The sequence below is a fragment of the Gaeumannomyces tritici genome (assembly GCF_000145635.1).
Source record: "Gaeumannomyces tritici R3-111a-1 unplaced genomic scaffold supercont2.4, whole genome shotgun sequence".
Taxonomy (NCBI): domain Eukaryota; kingdom Fungi; phylum Ascomycota; class Sordariomycetes; order Magnaporthales; family Magnaporthaceae; genus Gaeumannomyces; species Gaeumannomyces tritici.
In genome coordinates, this window is record NW_008804548.1 from 455,911 (window position 1) to 474,575 (window position 18,665).

Genomic DNA, 18,665 nt, shown 5'->3' on the forward strand with positions numbered 1-18,665 from the left:
GCGTGGACGCGTTAGTTAAAACATTGCAACATATTCCGCGATTTTTTTCTCCCCAGGATCTTTTTTTTTTTTTCGTCAACCACCTTTTTTCTCCCCAACCCATTCTGCCCGCCCATTGATTGCCTCGTCAACGCCGCAGCTCCAACTCGCCGGTGCCGTCTGTGCTGCTCGACCCCATCACCAGCTCCCACGAGGTCATCAGCTGGCCCCAGCCCGCGCGCTTGGCCATGCCAAACCAGTCCAGCACCCCCACGGCGGGGAGCAGCTTCATGGCGCCCTCCTCGTCGGCGGCGACGCGCTTTTCGAAAACGTCGACCGCCACGCGCACCGCGGCCTTGTGGCTCTGCACCTGCACGCCACCACCAACACTAGCAACCGCGGCGGAAGAAGCCAAGACGGCCTTTGTGATGTCCTCCACGGTCCGCTCGACGGGGACAAGCCCGACGTGGCCGCGCACGCCGCTAAAATCGGGGCGCGCGCCCACCTTGGCGACGAGCCCCATCAGCTCCTCCAGCAGGGGGGCGGCCGCGCCCGCCTCGTCCGCCACGGGCGCGCCGTCGCCCGTCGGCCGGTGGCTGTGCACGGGCAGGTTCGTGGCGGCGGCCAGGCGGCGCAGGAACGTCTCGGCCGCCCACTTGGTCGCGACGTAGCCGTCGCTGCCGTCGGTGGGCGGCGTCGTCACACCGGCAGGTCCGTCGTATGTAGCCACGGCGCCCGAGGACAGGATGTGCAGCGGGACCGAGCGGGGCGCGGCCAGGCGGGCCAGCTCCTTGACGGAAGACAGGTTGTCGGCGCGCAGCGTCTCGTAGCGGTCCCAGAAGCTGCGGTTGGCGGCGCAGTGGACTACGACGTCGATGGAGGAGGACAGCGCGGAGAAAGTGGAGGGCGACAGGCTCAGGCTGGGCTGGGACACGTCGGCCTCGATCTCGGTCACCTTGGCGTCGAGCGGCGCGGTGGTGTTTTCCTTGCGGACCAGGCACTGCACGCTCGACACCTTGGGATCCTTGACCAAGGCGGCTAGGATATGGCGGCCCAGGTAGCCCTGCGAGCCCGTCATCAGGACCCTGATGTTGTCGGTCTTGGGCGCGCGCGGCCTGGGCTTGGTCGCGAGCAGGACCTCGGGGACCTCGGTCTCGGCCTGCCAGTCGATCAGGGCCTTGGCCGAGCCGCTGCTGCTCTCGACGGCGGCGGCCATGGCGGCCAGCGTGTGCGCGCCCATGAGCGCCACGAGCTTGGGCGCGGCGCCGAACGAGGCGCGGATGCGGCTTTGGAGTTTGACGAGCAGGATCGAGTTGCCGCCCACGAGGAAAAAGTCCGAATGGGAGCCCAGGGCGCCAGGGCCGACGGGCATGACCTCGCGCCAGAGGGCGGCCAGCCGACGCTCGGTGTCGGTGAGCGAGTCCTCACCAGCCGATTCGTCATCTTCGTTGCCCGTGACGACGACGGGCAGCGCGGCGATGGCTTTCCGGTCGACCTTGAGGTGCGCCGTCCGCGGGATCTCGTCCAGCGTCGCGATGGCCGAGGGCCGCATGTAGGGCGGGAGCGGGAGGCTGTGCCTCAGCGCGCGCAGCGTCATTGCTTGCTCGTCGCTGGTAATGCCGGGGCGGAACACGACGTGGGCGGCCAGGTAGCGGTCCTCGCCCTCGCCCCCGCGCACGGAGACGACAGCTTGAGATAAAGTGCCGGCCGAGCAGCGGAGGATGGCCTCCTCGACCTCGACGAGCTCGACGCGGAAGCCGCGGATCTTGACCTGCAGGTCGCCCTCGAGGCGGCCGTCGCAGAAGAGGGTGCCGTCGCCCAGGAGGCGGCCGCGGTCGCCGCTGCGGTACACCTTGGTCTCGGACCCAAAGAACTCGTCCGCGAGGAACTTGGCGCTGGTGAAGGCCGCGTTGTCGAGGTAGCCCGACACGACGCAGGCGCCGCCGATGACGATCTCGCCGGGGACGCCGTGCGGCACGGGGCGCAGGGCCTCGTCCACGACGCACACGGTGTAGCCGCGCAGCATGCGCCCCGCGGGCAGGGGGTCGGGAATAGCATCAGGGGACGTATAAGGGAGCTCGATCTTGGTCGAGAAGCAGGTCGTCTCGGCCGGGCCGTAGCCCGTAAAGAGGCGGAGGCTGCCGCCCAGCTTGAGCTTGCTGAACTCGCGCGGCAGGCCCGGGTGCATGGGCTCGCCGCCCGAAAACGCCCATCGCCACGACGCGCAGCGGCGCAGAGTCTCGCGCCCGTAGCGCAGCCACATCTCGAACTCGGACGGCGTGCTGGACGTGTACGTCACCCCTTCGTCGAGCATGATTTTGCTGATGGCGGCCGGGTCGCCCCGGTGGCGCGCGGCCACGACGTGCAGGCGCCCGCCGTTGGTGAGAGCCGCGAGGGTCTGGTCGATGGAGAAGTCGAAGGAGTAGGCGCTCTGCTGCAGCACCACGAGGTCGGCCCCGTCCTGGGCCGTGGCAGCGTAGACGTGGCTGTTGGCCTCGGCGTTGGCGACGAGGTTGGCGTGCGTCATGACGATGCCCTTGGGCTCGCCGGTGGAGCCGCTGGTGAAGAGGACGACGGCGGGGGCGCCGCGCTCGGCACGGTTGGTCGTCGGTGGAGCAGCAGCAGCAGCAGCAGCAGCAGCAGCAGCAGCAGCGTCGTCGGCTTTGAGGTTGGAGACCGAGACCTGGGCGGCCGCGTCGGCGCCGATGAGGGAGACCTGGGACTCGGTGGTGCGGTCGGTCAGCAGGAAGGCCGGCTTCGAGGCCTTGACGATGCTGGCCAGCCGGGGGATCGAGTTGCGCAGATCCAGAGGCACGTAAACGCCCCCGGCGCGGAGCACGGCCAGCATGGAGCAGGTCCAGTCGGCCGACGGCTCCTGGAAGACGCCGACGACGCCGCCCTTTTGCAGACCTGCCGTCTCGAGCGCGTGTTGGATGGCGTCGATGCGGGCTGTCATCTGCTGGTAGGTCAGGATCCTGCCATTGTCGTCCTTGAGCGCCGTCTTGTCGGGCTGGGTCTGCGCCAGCTCCTCGATGCGGTGGATGATGGTCGGCTGCCATTGGGCATCGAGAGGAGTGCCTGGGACATTGTCAGCTGCTTCCGTCGCCCACGTTCCTCTAGGGTCCATCCATCCTTCCATCTACTTACCTTTGCCAGTAACGAGCGTCGCCTGCACGTCCTGGGGGGACCACTTGGGGACGTCACCCAGAATACCACCGTCCGCGGCGCTCGTCATATACTCGATCACCCCGACGTACGACCGCAGCATCAGCCGCGTGCTCTCCTCGGTGTACAGCGTGTCCTGCAGGTCCAGGCGCAGCATGACGCCGCCGCTGGTGTCCTCGCTCACCTCGAGGGACACGTCGTAGCCGGTGCTGGCCAGCTCCCACCGCTCGTTCTCGACCTTGCACCCGCACCACGTCGACCGCTCCTGGTAGATCTGCTTGTAGTCGAGGAAGACCTGGAACAGGGGGGTGTGCTCGCTCGACCGGGGCACGTTGAGCTCGCGCAGCAGCGCGTCGAACGGCAGCCGCGAGTGCTCCAGCGCCGCGTACGCCGCGTCGCGCCCCTGCTCGATCACGGAGCCCAGCTTGGCATCGGCCTGGGGCCGGCAGAAGCGGAGCGGCAGCAGGTTGAGGAAGAAGCCCATGCTGTCCATGAAGGTTTTGTCGGACCGGTTGGCGTCGGCGATGCCGATGAAGACGTCGTCGGCGTCGGGCAGGAGCCGGAACAGCAGGACCTCGAGCGCCACCAGGTAGACGTGGAAGGACGTCGACCTGCTCCGGCGGGCGAGCTGGCGGACCTTGGCGGCGAGCTCGGCCTCGATCTGGAAGGTCGCCTCGTACTGGCCGTACCTCGTCAGGGCTTGCCTGGTGGTGGTCTTGGCGAAGGGCAGGAGCGCGATGGGCTGGAGGTCCTCGGCGGCGGGCAGCACGGACCGGTAGTACTCGACGGAGTGGGCCATCTTGCCGGCCTCGTAGTCCTCGCGCTGCCTGCTGGCGAAGGCGCGGTACTGGGACTCGGCCGGCAGCGGCGACAGGTTCTTGGTGTTGTAGGCGAGCTCGAGCTCCTTGAAGAGGACGGTGAAGCTGTAGCCGTCGAACAGGATGTGGTGCATGCCCGCCACCATATAGTGGACCTTGTTGGAGAGCGAGAGCACGGTCAAGGTGATGAGGTTGTCGCTCTCCAGGTCCCAGGGTTGGGCACGAACCCGGTTCATCTCCTCGACCGCCTCGGCCTCGGACGAGATGCGCCTCGACCTGAGCTCGACCGGCGAGGTCGCGCCGATGCCCTGCATGGGGACCCTGGCGTCGCCCTCGCCCGCCCAGAAGAAGCGGGTGCGGAAGGTCTCGTGGCGCCCGCCGACCAGCCGCACGGCGTCCTCGAGGGCCGACATGCGGATCGGGCCCGTGAACTTGTACATCATGGCGATGTTGAAGACGGCCTTGCCGGCGAGGTACTCGTTCAGGAACCAGAAGCCGGTCTGGCCGAACGACATGGGGCTCGTGAGCATGTCGGTGCTGTCGTCGGGAACCTCGGCCAGCTTCTTGTTCTCCACGCTGCCGCCAAAGAAGGCCGATGCCGTGAGAGACTCGTCGGGGGTGGATAAGGGCGTCGCGCTGCCGGAAACAGACTTGTCGTCAACAGGCGTCCCGGAGCCAGTGCCGGTGCCGGTGCCGGAGTTGGACGACGTCTTCTGGGGCGACACGTCGCGAGGAGGGCTCGCAGGAAGACTCGCAGAAACGGGAGGGGCGGCCTTGGGGACCGGCGCAGGCGCCTTCTTCTTGGCCTGGCCCGGCGTGCCATCTCCGAGTTTGGAAACATCCACGATGCTCTCCGGCAGCGACTTGATGGCGTGATCCAGCAGGTCCGCGATGGAGCTGCCGCCGAGGATCTTGAGCACGGGCACGTCCACGTCGAGCTCCTTGACCAGCCACGCCCGCACCTCGACGGCCATGAGGGAGTCGAGCCCCTGCTCCACAAAGGTGACGCGCTCGTTGACGGCCTCGTCGGCGCCCAGCGAGAGGATCTTGCGCAGCCGGACCAGGAACTCCTCCCTGACGATGTCCAGGACCTCGGCCTTGGAGGCCGCGAGGGCCAGCTGCGCCCGGACCGACACGGCCAAGGGCCGGCCGCCGGCCAGGTCGCGCGCGTCGGTGCGCTCCATCCAGAAGTGGTTGAACTTGACGTCCTTCATGTACTGGTCGCGGCCGACAAAGTCGTCAAACAGCGGCTGGACGCCCGAGATGACCTCGGACTCGCCCGGGCCGTCGACGCGGCCGGCGAGGATGGACTCGGCAAAGATGACCTGCACGTCCTGCTCCGACACGGGTCGGTAGCCCATCTCGGTGAAGGTGTCCTCGGTCAGGCTGTCGGTGCGCTCGACGAACCCCAGGCCAATGACGGGGCTGATGTCGGCGGCCGAGCCCACGACTCCCCGCGCCCGGCGCTTCTCGGCCAGGCCGTTCATGAACAGGTTGGACGACACGTAGTTGCACTGCCCGCTGTTGCCCGTCACGGCGGCGATGGAGGAGAAGGCGACGAAGAAGTCGAGAGGGGCGTCGCCGAACAGCTCGTCGAGCAGCAGCGATCCGATCACCTTGGGGTTCGTGCAGGCCGTGAAGTTCTCGTACGACATGTTCTCGAACAGCGAGTCGCGCATCAGCATGGCGCCGTTGGCCACTCCCGCGACGGGCGGCATCGCCTCGGTGAGCGAGGCGTATGCCGCGTGGAGGGAGGCGCGGTCCGTCACGTCCATGGCAAAAGTCTTGACGGCCGCGCCCAGCCTGGCCATGCGGTCGATGAAGGCCGGGTGGACCTTGGGCGAGCGGCTGGTGAGGGCGACGTGGCGGGCGCCGCGCTCGACCATCCACCTGCAGATCGACAGGCCCATCTCGTTCGCCAGGCCGACGAGCCAGTACGTCCTGTCGCCGCGGAAGAGGGTGCCGTCGTCGATGGCGCGAACCGCGGCGGGCACCAGGGGGCTCGTGCAGTCCACTACGGCGAGCCTGCCGCTGTTGTTGTTGTCGGCTTGGCCGGCAGCTAGGTCTTGGAGCATGATGGCCTGCACCTCGCGGCTGCTGCTGCCGCCCAGCTGCTTCTGAGAGGCCGACCACGCGGCCTTTACCGCGCCGGCTATGTCTGCCGGCGACGCCGACGATCGGAGCTCCGTATTCTGGTGGAACACGCTGCCGGGGATGATGACGTCGCAGCCGCGCGGCAGGCACTTGGCCATCTTTTGTGCAGCCGAGGAGCGCGCCTGGGACAGGTCGAGGAACTTGGTCGCCGCCCGGGGCAGAAGCGCCTTGAGGGCGTGCTCCGACAGCTTCTCGTCCAGGTACTGCTGCTGCTGCCTGTCCGAGCTGCTGTGCCTGTCCGACGTCGTCAGGCGGACAGAGATGCCCAGGTCTCTGGCGCACGCCTGCAGCGCGTCGGCAATAACAGCCGGCGGCTCGTGGACGACAATGGTGTCGCCGCTGCCGGCCAGGCTCGCGATCCTCCGGGCGGCCAGCGCGGCGGCGAAGGAGGCAAGGGCGGCCACGGGGTCGGTCCCGTCCTGGAGGGCAAAAGTCCAGTCGACCGGCACGGTGGCGGGCGACTCGGTCAAGTGGGCGGCGGCCAGGTAGAGCTCGCCGCCCGGCTCGGCGCGACCGACAAGGGGCATTAGGCGCGCGCCCTGGCCGACGGTGATGGTCGCCGGGACGAAGTGCGTCACGCGAAGGGTCCTGGTCGCGGGCACGTCGAACGGCAGCGGCGCGGGCATGTCGAGCGGCGACGGCACCTGGGCCTCCCACGGGCCCTCGCGGGACTCAAACACCAGCCGCGAGGTTGCGGGATCGACGTCCTCTTTGACGACGCGGCGCGTCGTGTTATACCGCCTGTTGCGCTCGTCGTCCTTGTAGATGCGCGGTATAACCATCCGGCCGTCCTCGATGTAAACCTCGGGCTCGACCGACATCAGCAGCTCCCCGGGCTGCAGCTCCAGCGCCCAGCGCCCGGCCAGCTCGAGCCGCAGGAGCTGGCGGGCGACGGTGGCGGCCGCGTCGTCGCCGACACGGTCCAGATCGAACGCCAACAAGTTGAGGCCGGGGTACTCGAAGCGCATGCACCGGCCCATGCCGAGCAGCATGTACGAGTGCGGGGTCTCGCGGCGGGCGCCGCGCGTCACGAACATGACGTCCCGCGCCCGCTTGTACACGAGCCGCAGCGCGTCCAGCTTCTCGGGCGTGATGACCTCCATCAGCGGCTGCTCCAGCTCCGTCAGGCACAGCACCGTGCTGCCCTCGAGGGGGGCGTCCTGGTTGAAGGCCTCGACGGACTCGTGGCGGACTGTCTTGGGAAACCTGGGCGACAGCGTCGCGTACAGCGCGTCGCACATCTGCTTCACCTCGGCCGTCTTGCCGCCGCCGACGAGGTAGAGCTGCGGCGCGCGGGCCGCGGGCAGGACCGCCAGGTGGGCCACGGGGTCGCGCAGCATCTCGGTGCGCTCGTCGACGGCCTGGGCGACAAACACCCGTCCGGGGCCGACCCACGGCATCTCGGGCGTCGCCGACTCGACGCCGCGAAACCCCGTCTTTTGCAGCAGGGCGCCCCACCGGTCCAGCGTCATGGGCTTGTTGCGGCCTGCATCGTCGGCGACGCCGCTGACGGGCCACCACCCCGGCAGGCTCCCCATGGCCAGGCAGGCGCGCAGGCTGTCGTCGGTGGCGACGACCTCCTGGACGAAGACGTAGCCGCCGGGCTTGACCAGGCTGCGCACGTGCTTCAGCGTCGCCTCCACGTCGCGCGCGGCGCGGAGCACGCTGGAGCAGACGACGACGTCGTAGGCGCCCCCGGTGAGGCCCTGGCCCGCGGGGCTCTCGTCCAGGTCGTACGGCTTAAAGACCATGCGGTTCTCGAAGCCCTTGAAGAGCTCCTGGGCCTTGGGGACGACGCTGCCGGAAACGTCGGCGTAGGTGTACGTCAGGAAGGCGTCGCCCAGGCGCGTCACGATCTCCCTGGCCGAGCTTCCCGACCCGGCACCGATCTCGAGCAGGTTCATCTTGGGGAAGCGGTGCGACATTTGCTCGGCGAGGGATGCGATCCACTCGTCGCCCTTGGCCAGCCCGGAGCTCTGCAGCATGGCGTCCATGGACGCGTGCTGGAGCATGTCGCCGTTCTCGAGGATGACCTGGGCGAGGTTCTCGCCCACCGACTGTAGCAGGCGGATGGACGCGTCCTGGCCGTGCCTGGCGACGAGGGCGTCGATGTCGCTTGCCGTGTCCTGGGCAGCGGCGGCAGGGACGAGCCCGTTCTCTCCCCTGGCGACCCTGGGCACGCACTCGTCGGCGTAGTCGAGCAGGCTCTTGAAGTGCGGCAGGGCACCGGCCCTCTCCTCGGCCGTCACCTTTTCCAGAAGCCGGCCGAGGTAGTAAAAGGCGAGGCGTTCCGCGGCCGCCGCAATCTCTTCTCCAGCAGCGGTTTTGCCCTCGCACCCGTCGTCGACAACCAGCGCCGCATCCGGCTCCGCGACCTTGTACTGGAAGCGCGAGAACACCACGGCGTCGTTGGCCTGCACGGCGGCCGAGAAGGGCACAATCTCCATCTCGTCGACCTGCAGGAACGTGTGGCCGCCCTCCTCGGAGAAGAGCGTGATGTCGGCCGCGGCCCTGACCAGCTTGCTGCCGACCCTGGCGGCGGAGACGTAGCCAAAGTTGGCTTGCTTCCCGACGCCGAGCGGCGTGAAGTAGGGGTTGATCAGGATGGAGCGGAAGCTCTTGGGCAGGTGCAGGTCCCACATGCGCTCGTCGCCGGGGCACGAAAAAGCCGCAAACGCCGTCTGCAGCGCCGTGTCCAGCATGCCCGGGTGCACGATCAGCTGGTCCTCCCAGGCCGAGGCCGACTGGTCCTCGATGGTGCCCAGCGAGTAGTCGGCCTTGCGCCGGATGCTTGTGGTGCCGTGGAACGGCCACGCGTAGTTGTAGCCGAGCTTGGAGAGGAAGGCGTAGAAGCGGTCCGTGTCGACGCTGCTCAGGCTGACCTCGTCGAGCTCGACCCGCGGCAGCTGGTCCGCCTGGGGAGCCGCCAGCATCATGCGGACCGTGCCCGCCGTGTTAAGCGCCAACGTCGACTTGATGTCGTAGGGAGAGCCCGAGTAGAGGGCAAAGTCGGCCGTGATCTCGCCGCTGGATCGCCGGATGTCCTTGAGGTCGAACAGGGTCTCGACCTTGTCGTCCTCGTCGTTAAAGGTCAACGCCCTGACGATCTGCAGGTCGCGGAGCTCGAACAGGCCGACGTCGGAAGCGCCGGCAAGCAGGCTGATGGCTTCCACGGTCATGGATATGTAGCCGGTGGCGGGGAACACCATCTGGCCCTGGATCTGGTGCCCCGCCAGCCAGGGGACCTCCTTTGGCGAGAGGATGTTGCGCCACTGCATGCTCTGCGATGTCTCCCTGTCGTGGCACCGCCGGCCCAGCAGCGGGTGGATGGGGTCCTGGGCCGTCTTGTGCAGGCCCGACACGCGCGACAGGGCCATGAACTCGCGCGAGTGGTCGAACGGGTACTTGGGGAGGTTGGGCAGGAAGCGGCCTACGGCCTCGGACCCCGAGACGGCGCGCTGCAGGGAGGCAAACGCGACGGAGCCCGCGCCGAGCTGCGTCCAGACGTAGCCGAGGGCGTTGGAGAATTCCTGCACGTCGTCCTTGCCGCGCGCCAGGACGCCCGTGTAGGGCGGGCGCTGGCCGCCGCTGACGGACTCGATGCTGTCGAGGGCCGGCGTCTTGAGGACCGGCGCGGGCCCGACCTCGATGGCGAGGTCGAACGGGCCGCTCTCGGTCCAGGCGTCGCCGGCGGCGGGCGAGAAGAGGACGGGGTTGACCATGTTGTCGACCCAGTACTGCGGCGACATCTTGTCCTGGCTCATGACCGTCTTTGCGTGCACGCTCGAGTGCCACTTGACGCCCGTGGCCACGCCGCCCTCGATGCCGCACTTCTCCATGGCGGCGAGGTAGGGTGCAGCACAGGGCATGACGTGGGACGAGTGGTAGGCCGTGTCAACCTTGAGCTTGCGGGCGAACTTGCCCTCGTCCTGGAAGATGATGACGGCCTCGTCTATGGCGTCCTCGTCTCCGGAGAGGGTGATGCTGGACGACGAGTTCAACGCCGCGACCTGGATCCGTCCCTTGAACCATTCGAGCTCGCAGAACTCAGTCGCGTCCTCAAAGGTAGTGCCGACGGCCATCATGGCTCCCTTTGCGCCTCCGTTGGGCGACTCGGCCAGCTTTGCGTACAGGCCCCGGTAGTAGGCGACGCGGATGGCGTCGGCCGCCGACAGCAGGCCGGCGGCGTACGCGGCCCCGATCTCGCCCGACGAGTGGCCCACGGCCGAGTGCAGCCTGACCCCCGCGAAGCCGAGCATGTCCACGAGCACGATCTGCAGGGCAGTGCACAGCGGCTGCGAGATGGCGGCCTCGCCGATGCGCGACGTCTTGGGGTCGGCCAGGATCATGTCGCGCAGCCGCCAGTCGGGCGCGTCCCCCGCGGGGCTCTCGGCCAGGGCCTGGTCCAGCTGGGCCAGGCGCTGGAACACAAAGGGCGACGTCTCGAGCAGGCGGGCGCCCATGCGCGCCCACTGCGCGCCCTGGCCCGTGAAGACGCCCAGGATCTTGGACGACGAGCCCTTGGCGAGCTGGCGCGTGCCGATGGTGCTCATCTTCTCGCCGCCCAGGATCGCCTCGAGCTGGTGCCGCGCCTCGGCCGGCGTGGGGGCAGAGATGGCGACGCGGTACGAGAGGGCGGAGCGGCGGTGCTGCAGCGTGTAGGCCAGGTCGTGCAGCTCCTTCTGCTGGCACGTCGACAAAAAGTCGACGTACAACGACAGCATTGCGCGCAGCGACGACTCGCTGGCGGCGGAGAAGACGAGGGGCGTGAACAGGGCGCCCATGGGGGCCGCCTTGGCCCGGGCCTTGGGCGGCGGCTGGTAGGCCTCCAGGATGGCGTGGGCGTTGGTGCCGCCAAAGCCTGGCCGCGCTGGGTCAGCAAGATGGACACACGAGAGACGAAGCAGAGGCGGACGACTTACCGAAGCTGTTGATGCTGGCACGGCGAGGCTGGCCCGGCCTTGGCTCTGGCCACGGAATGCACTTGGTAGGTACCTGAAGGTGGGTGTAGAACGGCTTGAGCTTGGGGTTGAGGGTCTTGAAGTGCATGTTTGGCGGGATGATGCCATGCTGGAGAGCTAGGGATGTGCCGATCAGGCTGGCCAGGCCGGCCGTGCCTTCGGTGTGCCCGACAATGGTCTTGATCGAGCCGACGTAGAGCTTGTCGTCGTGCTGTCCCTGCGAGTAAAACGCCTTGGAGATGGCCTCGGCCTCCTGCGGGTCGCCGGCCGGCGTGCCGGTGCCGTGGGCGTGGAAGAACTGCGGTCGGTCCTCCGGTTTGTTGATGTCGAGGCCGGCGCGCGCGTACGTGCTGCGCACCAGAGTAGCCTGCGCCTTGGCGCTGGGCATGGTGATGCCGCCCGTGCGGCCGTCCTGGTTCACGCCCGTAGCCCGGATCACGCACTCGATGTGGTCGCCGTCGCGGATGGCGGCGCTGAGCGTCTTGAGCACCACCGACGCCAGCCCTTCGCCGCGCGCGTACCCGTTCACGTCCTTGTCCCACATCCTGGACCTGCCGTGCGGTGACAGCATGGACAGGTTGCTCTCGGCCATGAACATGGCTGTGGCAAGCAGGTTAGCGTTTGGTGGCTTATGGGGGAGCGGGCAGGCAAGGGATGGGTTGCTTACCAGGCGACAGGAGGAGGTTCGCGCCGGTGGCGACGGCAACCTCTGATTCTCCGCTATGGAGGGTCTGTATAGCCTGGTGGACGGCGACCAGACTCGAGGAACAGGCCGTATCAATGGTCATGCTGGGGCCATGCCAGTCGAAGAAATATGATATGCGGTTAGACATGATGCTGCGGGCCGTACCCGTCGCGCCGTACTGGGGAAACGTCTCCGTGTCGCGCGCCATCAGGCCCGCCCAATCGTCGCACATGAGGCCGACAAAGACGGACGTCTGCGAGCCGCGCAGCCCCTCAATGGTCTGGCCCGCAGCACAAAGGGAGTCGTAGACGGTCTCCATCAGCATCCTCTGCTGCGGGTCGATGGCCTCTGCCTCGCCGGCTTGGATGCTGAAGAACCCATTGTCGAAATGGGCTGGGCTCTCGTTCAGGTAGTAGGCGTGACGCACGTTGGTGGCGCCGTGGTGCTTGCCGTTGGTGTGGTGCCAGGCATCGGCGTCGTAGCGCTCCGGCGGCACCTGTCGCAGCAGGTCCCGCGGCGCCCTGAGGAGCTCCCACAGCTTGGACGGCGTGTCGCTATCCCCTGGGAAGCGGCAGGCGCTGCCGATGACGGCGATAGGCTCGGGGGCGCTCATTGTGTAATTAGGTGGAAAGAAATCTTTGGGGAGTTGTTGGGGTCCTAGCAGGAAGAGCAGCCCAGACGAGGATGGTCTTGTGTTAAACCGTTGATGTGTTGGTAGATGACCTCGTCTTGCTTTCTCTGGCCGCCCAGAGCTTCACAGTCGGCGGCCATGCTTGGCTAATAATAATAGTAGTACCATGCGTGCCATAGACGCAGGTACTGGACCCTGCTTCGGCGTCAACAGCCTCGGCGTCAACAGCCTCGGCGTTGTTCGCGCCCGATCCCATGCTGGGGAGGCTCGGGGAAGACCATGTCGGTCGATGCCGCCTCCGACAGAACAGGCGATCCGAATATTTGCGCGCTGGACCTTGTCGGTGCCACTCGGCGAAGCGAAGCCTTCACCCCGGACAGGATGTGGGGGCCGGACTATTTCGGTGATGCTCGGGCTGCTTTCTATTCTGGCAGAACTGGGTCTATACTTAGGGTCGTGCCATCTTCCTCGTTTCCTGTGCTCCGACTTGCATCCCACACACACACACACCGTTCCACCCCAGCCCTTAACCAGAATACTCCGACCATTTCGACATCCCTCCGCACCATTACCAACCATGTCCAACCCGATTAAAAAGTCACACTTTGTTGCCGGTCCCGCCGTCTACTCGACCCCCGCCGAAGCCGAGCCGTTCGTCCCAGGAAAGCTGAACGCATTCCCAAAGTATGCCGACGCTATAGGCGCGGGCTCCGAGGTCTGGATCTTCGATGCCGTCTCGGAAAAGGACCACTCGGCCATCGTCGTCAGCATGTCGCGCGGCATGAGGCCGGCCGGACAGGATGACTTCAGGGTGCAAGTCCTCGGCCTCTGGCCGGACCAGTCGACCTGGCATCAAGATTTCTTCTTCCCCGAGTCCATCGTGACTGAAACCGAAGGGGAGGACGTGACAGGCGTGTGGCAGGACGAGCCACGCGGCACCAGTATTTCCTGGACCATCACCGAGGCTGGCAAAAAGGTCAAGCTGGTCTTGAACATGCCCGGCATGGCGACAGGCACCCTGGAGTTCACGGCGCCTCCGGGCGACTCGGGGCTCGACATAGACCCCTGGATGGGGCCCCAGTACATGAACACGCGCCCGCTGCCCCGAGGGTCGGCAGAGTGCGAGGTCGACATGGGCGGGCGCCGCCTCGCCTTCGGGCCGGACGGCCCCCACAAGGCGCACGGCGCCATCGACCACGGCTGGTGCAAGCTCCCGTGGCCGCGCGCCATGTCCTACTCGCTGTACATACACGCGCAGGCGGGGCCCTACGCCTTCCAGATATGCCACATCAGGTCCCCCACCGACGACGGCAAGGTCCCTTACCTGGCCGCGACGCTGTTCCACGACGGGCGGTTGGTCTGCTCGCCCAAGCGCGTGGCCGGCACCCGCGAGGAGGCCGAGAAGGCTGGGGCCGGGGACGCGCTGGTCTTGGGCATGACGCTCGAGGGCGATGGCCTGACGGGCGCGTACAGCGACAAGAACGCGGGGTACCGTCTCGAGTGGTACCGGGACGGCCAGCGGTGGGTCTTTGACACGCGCCACGCCGCCCTCTTCTGGAACATCCCGACCAGCCCGCCAGGCCCGAACCAGCAGGGCAACACGTGCTTTGTTGACACCTTGGTCGGCGGGGCGGAGGGGGAAGGGTTCCAAGGGGCTTGTCTTAGCGCCCAGTGCGACTGGAATAACTAGTAGGGGCTGCAGGTAGTGACGGCAGGAAGCCTGTTAAGAATGGTGGGCAACGAACCATGTATTCCGCAAAAGTTCCTCCGAGTTCGGGTCGGTGAGGAAATACACCTTTGCCCCCAGCGTTCCATGTCGTTGTTTGGACAAGCTCCATTTCGGAACTTTTCGGTGTTTTTCGGTGGCCCCTTTTCGATGTCGGGTTAGGCGATGCCCTCATCCCCCGACTGCCGATTGCAGGGACGAGATGTCGATAGTTGGAATGCTTGGACCCAAATGTAGAAATGTCTTTAAACACGGCTGGCTGGCACATGTACTGTGATTATGGCCATCCCACATAGCTGCCCATCCAACTTACAACATCTTCGTTACCAATCACACCCACTGGCCCACCCCCAACCCTCCCGCCAAGCATCATGACCCAGCAGCAGCAGCCACCGCAGAGTCAAAAGGCCCTGGTCGGCACGACGGAAGGCGCCATCGGCCTCGTGCACGACGCGCCGGTGCCGCAGGCCACGGGCGACAGCATCGTCGTCAAGGTCGCGGCCGTGGCCGTCAACCCGGTCGACAGCAAGCTGGTGGGCGACTACGTGACCCCGGGAGCGGCCGCGGGCTTCGACTACGCCGGCGTCGTCGTCGCGCTGGGGCCCGAGGCCACGCAGTTCGGCTGGAAGGTCGGCGACCGCGTGTGCTCGGCCGTGTCGGGCATGAACGCGAACACGCCCGAGATCGGCGCCTTTGCAGAGTACACGTCGAGCCCCGAGTGGTTCCTCTGGCGCCTGCCCGACGCCTGGACGTTCGAGCAGGGCGCGTCCATGGGCATCAGCTGGCTGACGGCGGGCATGGCGCTGTTCCACACCCTCAACCTGCCGGGGCGCCCCTTTGCGCCCAGCCCGAAGCCCATCCAGGTCTTCGTGTTTGGCGGCTCGTCGTCCACCGGCGTCTGCGTCATCCAGCTGCTCAAGCTCGCCGGCTTCGAGGTCATCACGACCTGCAGCCCGCACAACTTCGACTACGTCCGCTCCTTTGGCCCGGACCACGTGCTCGACTACAAGGCCGACGACGTGGTCGCCCAGATCAAGGCCCTGACGAAAAACGGCCTGCGCTGGGTCGTCGACTGCATCTCCACCACGAGCAGCATGCAGTTCTGCTACCAGGTCGTCGGCCGCGCGGGCGGCCGCTTCGTCACGCTCGAGCCCTTCAGCGAGGCCGTCGCGCAGACGCGCAAGATCATCAAGGCCGACTTTGTCATCTCCCCGAACCTCCTGGGCGAGGTCACCTGGCCCGAGCCCCACTACAAGCCCGAGAACAAGGAGGTGATCGAGTTTGGCCGCGAGCTGGTGGCCATCGTCAACCAGCTACTAGAGAAGGAATTGATTCGGCCGCACAATCTTCTGGTGCGCAACGATGGGCTCGAGGGCATTTCGCAAGGGTTGAAGGACATCCGGGAGGGCAAGATGTCTGGCAAGAAGCTCATTTACGTGTTGTGACATGGTAAACTGCGATGAAAAACGGTTGGAAAAGATTTCGCAACCCGTGTTATTTGTAAATATAGCATAGCATTTAAGTACTTCCAATTTTTGTCATTTTGCAACTTATAAATCACTCGGCTTCGTCTGTTCCTGACAGTCGGCCAGCGGGTCATGTACCAAATGGGAGGCGGCCTCTACCTTGGAGGGTGAAGAGCTCAATGTCAAAACTCGACCCATCGGCCAGGCGCAGGCGCACCAGCTTCTCGCGGCCCGCCTCGTCTCCCATGTACTGCTGGTAGCCAAAGTGCAACCCCACGCTCGAGATGCGAGTCTCGTCCATGCAGTGCTGCTGGAGAACGCCTCGGCAGCCCGACAAAAACACGGCGAATATGTAGCATCGCTCGGCGGCCTCCACAGAGACGTGCCAGTTCAACTTGGGCTTGTGATTGCGTCGGAGAGGAGGCGGAGACCCTGCCGACTGCCGCCTGTCGAGAAGCTCTCTCCCACCATTAAGGTCTCCGCATAATTCGCATACCATTTGAGCTAGTGGTGATGGACTAAGACTTAGTGTTCAGTATTTGAGAAGAGAGAAGAGCAGAGATGGCTGCCTGCCTGCCGACTGGCCTGATGTGGAATCGGGGGCTTGCTCCCGACGCCGTGTGGCAGTCGGAGGAGTTGGCCATCTTTGAGCCGAGAGTACTAGGATTCGTTCTTGATGACGAATGCTTTGCTTTATTCTGGTGGAAAGAACCAAGAAGAGGCACCACGTCCATTTCCTGATATTCTGCTGCCGAAAGCAATGATGATTGTGTGGAAATAATGTCTTAGAAGAACACAAATAAATGACAATCATCCATACATGGAGCTTGTCCGTTTTGTCATACTTCGATCCTCCAAGCCTCGCCCAAGCTCTATCATTCTAGCGCTGCCATGCTGATTGGAGACGACGATGGTAACAAACTAGGCATACAAGTGCCTACCCAAATCGAACCCGCGACTCCAAGCAAACGTGGTCTTTTTGTCAAATTCTTTTGCATTTCATCCTGCACAAGGCTGACATTGCGACGCTCTACATTCAGTGATGCGATAAGAATCCAAATCGGGTTAGCCTATTCAGGGGGCATGATCAAGTTACAAGGAGGGATGCATCAAGCGAGAAACCCCTTGGAATTTTCCAGTATGGTTGTTCATCTGGGCGCTGGATATTTTCTCTTCCGAGCTTTTAAATAATCCGAAATAACATCCTGATCTCGCCTCCCTCCTCGATTGCTCTTCTAGCTCAAACTACTGCGTCCCGCAAGGGATGTCGGTGGGTGTTTTGGAAGGCTCGACGATGAAGTCGTCGTAGGCCACCAGGTTGCCCGCATGGGGGGTCAGCTGGGCGTTGCCACCAGCATCCTTGGTGACTGTGAAGCGGGTAGAGTAACTATAAAAGTAACGAGATGGCCCGGGTCAGCAGCTTGCTCGTGAAAGAAGCGTAGGAGAGACGATGCCAGGTTTCGGCGGCGGCGGTGGGAGGGGGACTCACTAGGCCTGCGAGCAGTTCCCGCCGTCGTAGCGCGTCTCGATGGCCCCGAGGACCTGGTACGTCTTGCGGTCCGCCGTGTCCGAGTAGATGGTCGTGGCGTTGGGCACGTGGTTCCAGTGCTTGGTGCCGCCGGGCGGCAGGAGCTGCTCCTTGAGCTTGGCGATGGCCTGGGCGCCCGTCGCGACGTTGCCGCGCACGATGAGCTGGCCCGACGGCGTGAAGAAGTTGACGAAGCCGTCGTTGGAGGTGGAGATCTCGGTGGAGGCATAGAGCCTGGGCAATTACAGCGTCAGTTTCCTGGGGCTACTGAAGAAGGGGGGGCTCCCGTAAGTGTGGGGAGGGCAGAGGCTGACTGTTCCAGGTATGGGCCAAAGGCAGCCTCGACCTGGGTCGAGGGGGCGTATCGGCTCATGGTTACCGCCGAGGCGGTGCCCAGCAGGGACAGGTAAGCGATGATGTTGTTGGTTTGCATCTCGTAGTCTGTTCGGGAGTGTCTGTCCGGGAGTGATGGTGACTACTTCCTCCACAAGATCTTCTTCAAGTGCCCTATCCCCCATCTCTTTATACAAGCGGTGTTCCACAAGCCGCATCGCGTTGACCGCCAGAGCACATCACCAGCTTGTGGAGAGCTCTCAAAATAGAATGGAATATTGATCCTCTTTGCCCAGACGGAAAAATATTGAGGGCAATTTCATTCCAGCCCCGACCGGGTTGGCCCAGTATCTCTCCATCGGCCTGGATCATATCCATGCATCGGGGCGGCCCGGGAGTCCCGCTTCCTCGAAAGAAAATCCCTACCTTGAAGGGTCGCACGATCTTGTGCGAAAACAACGCCGAAGGATCTCGGCACCTGACTTGTACTCTGCTGATCCGAAAGTTCCGAACCGGCCTCTTGGTCGTGACAGAAGTGCCCGCTGGCCAAGGCGCTATGACGTCTTCCCTATACAAGGGGACGTTGCGGGGTGGAGGAAAAGCCGTTCGTTTTACCTTATCGGCTAGGGCGCAGGGAAAGGGAGATGGCCCTCCCCTCGAACAAGGTGGGTTTCAGAGTGGCCCTATAACGACTTTTCATGGCAACAGCAGCGGGAGGGGAACAAGAGGCATCCAGGCAACATGTTCATGACGACGAGTGGGGCGGATAAACAAAGAAGCAGATATCGTAAAAGCTGTCTATCAGTGGGCCACAGCATATATAAAGTGCGGGCCCTACCTCTCGTCAGATAACCGGTGTATATTCCAGTGGGTATGGCCATATGTGGACGCGAGACGCGCTCGGCTGGATCATGAACCCTCATCCACCCTGCCCTATACCCCAGTCTCGTAAAATACGCTACGGCAGCTGCGAGGTATTACGCGTCAAGGAGCGCCTGACCGGGCTTGCGCTTTGTCTATTCTGGCCGAATTCACCATATCTTGAGGCACCCTATCGGCGTCGGCTCGGCTTTCGTCTGAGCGCCGACCACATGCCAAGATCTTCTGATACGATGGCAGGCGCGGGTGCTGCTGTTCCGATTGGCCGAGGCGCCGCAAATGAGGTAGCAACAAGTAGCGATCATTCAGGTATTCATGGCACGACCACTCCACACATTCC

General features: G+C 64.8%; 5 protein-coding genes across 5 annotated transcripts; 2 read left to right on the plus strand and 3 right to left on the minus strand.

Moving 5' to 3' along the window:
- Window positions 1-127: 127 nt before the first annotated feature.
- Window positions 128-12,375, minus strand: GGTG_07560 (hypothetical protein; the record flags this gene model as incomplete). The annotated part of the gene is made up of 4 exons (XM_009225384.1): window positions 128-3,057; window positions 3,127-10,977; window positions 11,039-11,677; window positions 11,745-12,375. 4 exons carry the CDS (start codon window positions 12,373-12,375, stop codon window positions 128-130), a joined length of 12,051 nt encoding a protein of 4,016 aa, XP_009223648.1.
- A 595-nt stretch (window positions 12,376-12,970) lies between these two features.
- GGTG_07561 (hypothetical protein) lies at window positions 12,971-14,083 on the plus strand (the record flags this gene model as incomplete). Its single annotated transcript, XM_009225385.1, has 1 exon — window positions 12,971-14,083. The coding sequence occupies one exon, from the start codon at window positions 12,971-12,973 to the stop codon at window positions 14,081-14,083; it is 1,113 nt and encodes a 370-aa protein (XP_009223649.1).
- A 407-nt stretch (window positions 14,084-14,490) lies between these two features.
- GGTG_07562 (hypothetical protein) lies at window positions 14,491-15,651 on the plus strand (the record flags this gene model as incomplete). Its single annotated transcript, XM_009225386.1, has 1 exon — window positions 14,491-15,651. The coding sequence occupies one exon, from the start codon at window positions 14,491-14,493 to the stop codon at window positions 15,562-15,564; it is 1,074 nt and encodes a 357-aa protein (XP_009223650.1). The 3' UTR covers window positions 15,565-15,651.
- Window positions 15,652-15,715: 64 nt separating this feature from the next.
- On the minus strand, window positions 15,716-16,084 carry GGTG_07563 (hypothetical protein; the record flags this gene model as incomplete). The annotated part of the gene is made up of 1 exon (XM_009225387.1): window positions 15,716-16,084. The coding sequence occupies one exon, from the start codon at window positions 16,082-16,084 to the stop codon at window positions 15,716-15,718; it is 369 nt and encodes a 122-aa protein (XP_009223651.1).
- A 746-nt stretch (window positions 16,085-16,830) lies between these two features.
- Window positions 16,831-17,546, minus strand: GGTG_07564 (hypothetical protein; the record flags this gene model as incomplete). Its single annotated transcript, XM_009225388.1, has 3 exons — window positions 16,831-16,972; window positions 17,075-17,347; window positions 17,428-17,546. The coding sequence occupies 3 exons, from the start codon at window positions 17,544-17,546 to the stop codon at window positions 16,831-16,833; spliced, it is 534 nt and encodes a 177-aa protein (XP_009223652.1).
- Window positions 17,547-18,665: the final 1,119 nt, after the last annotated feature.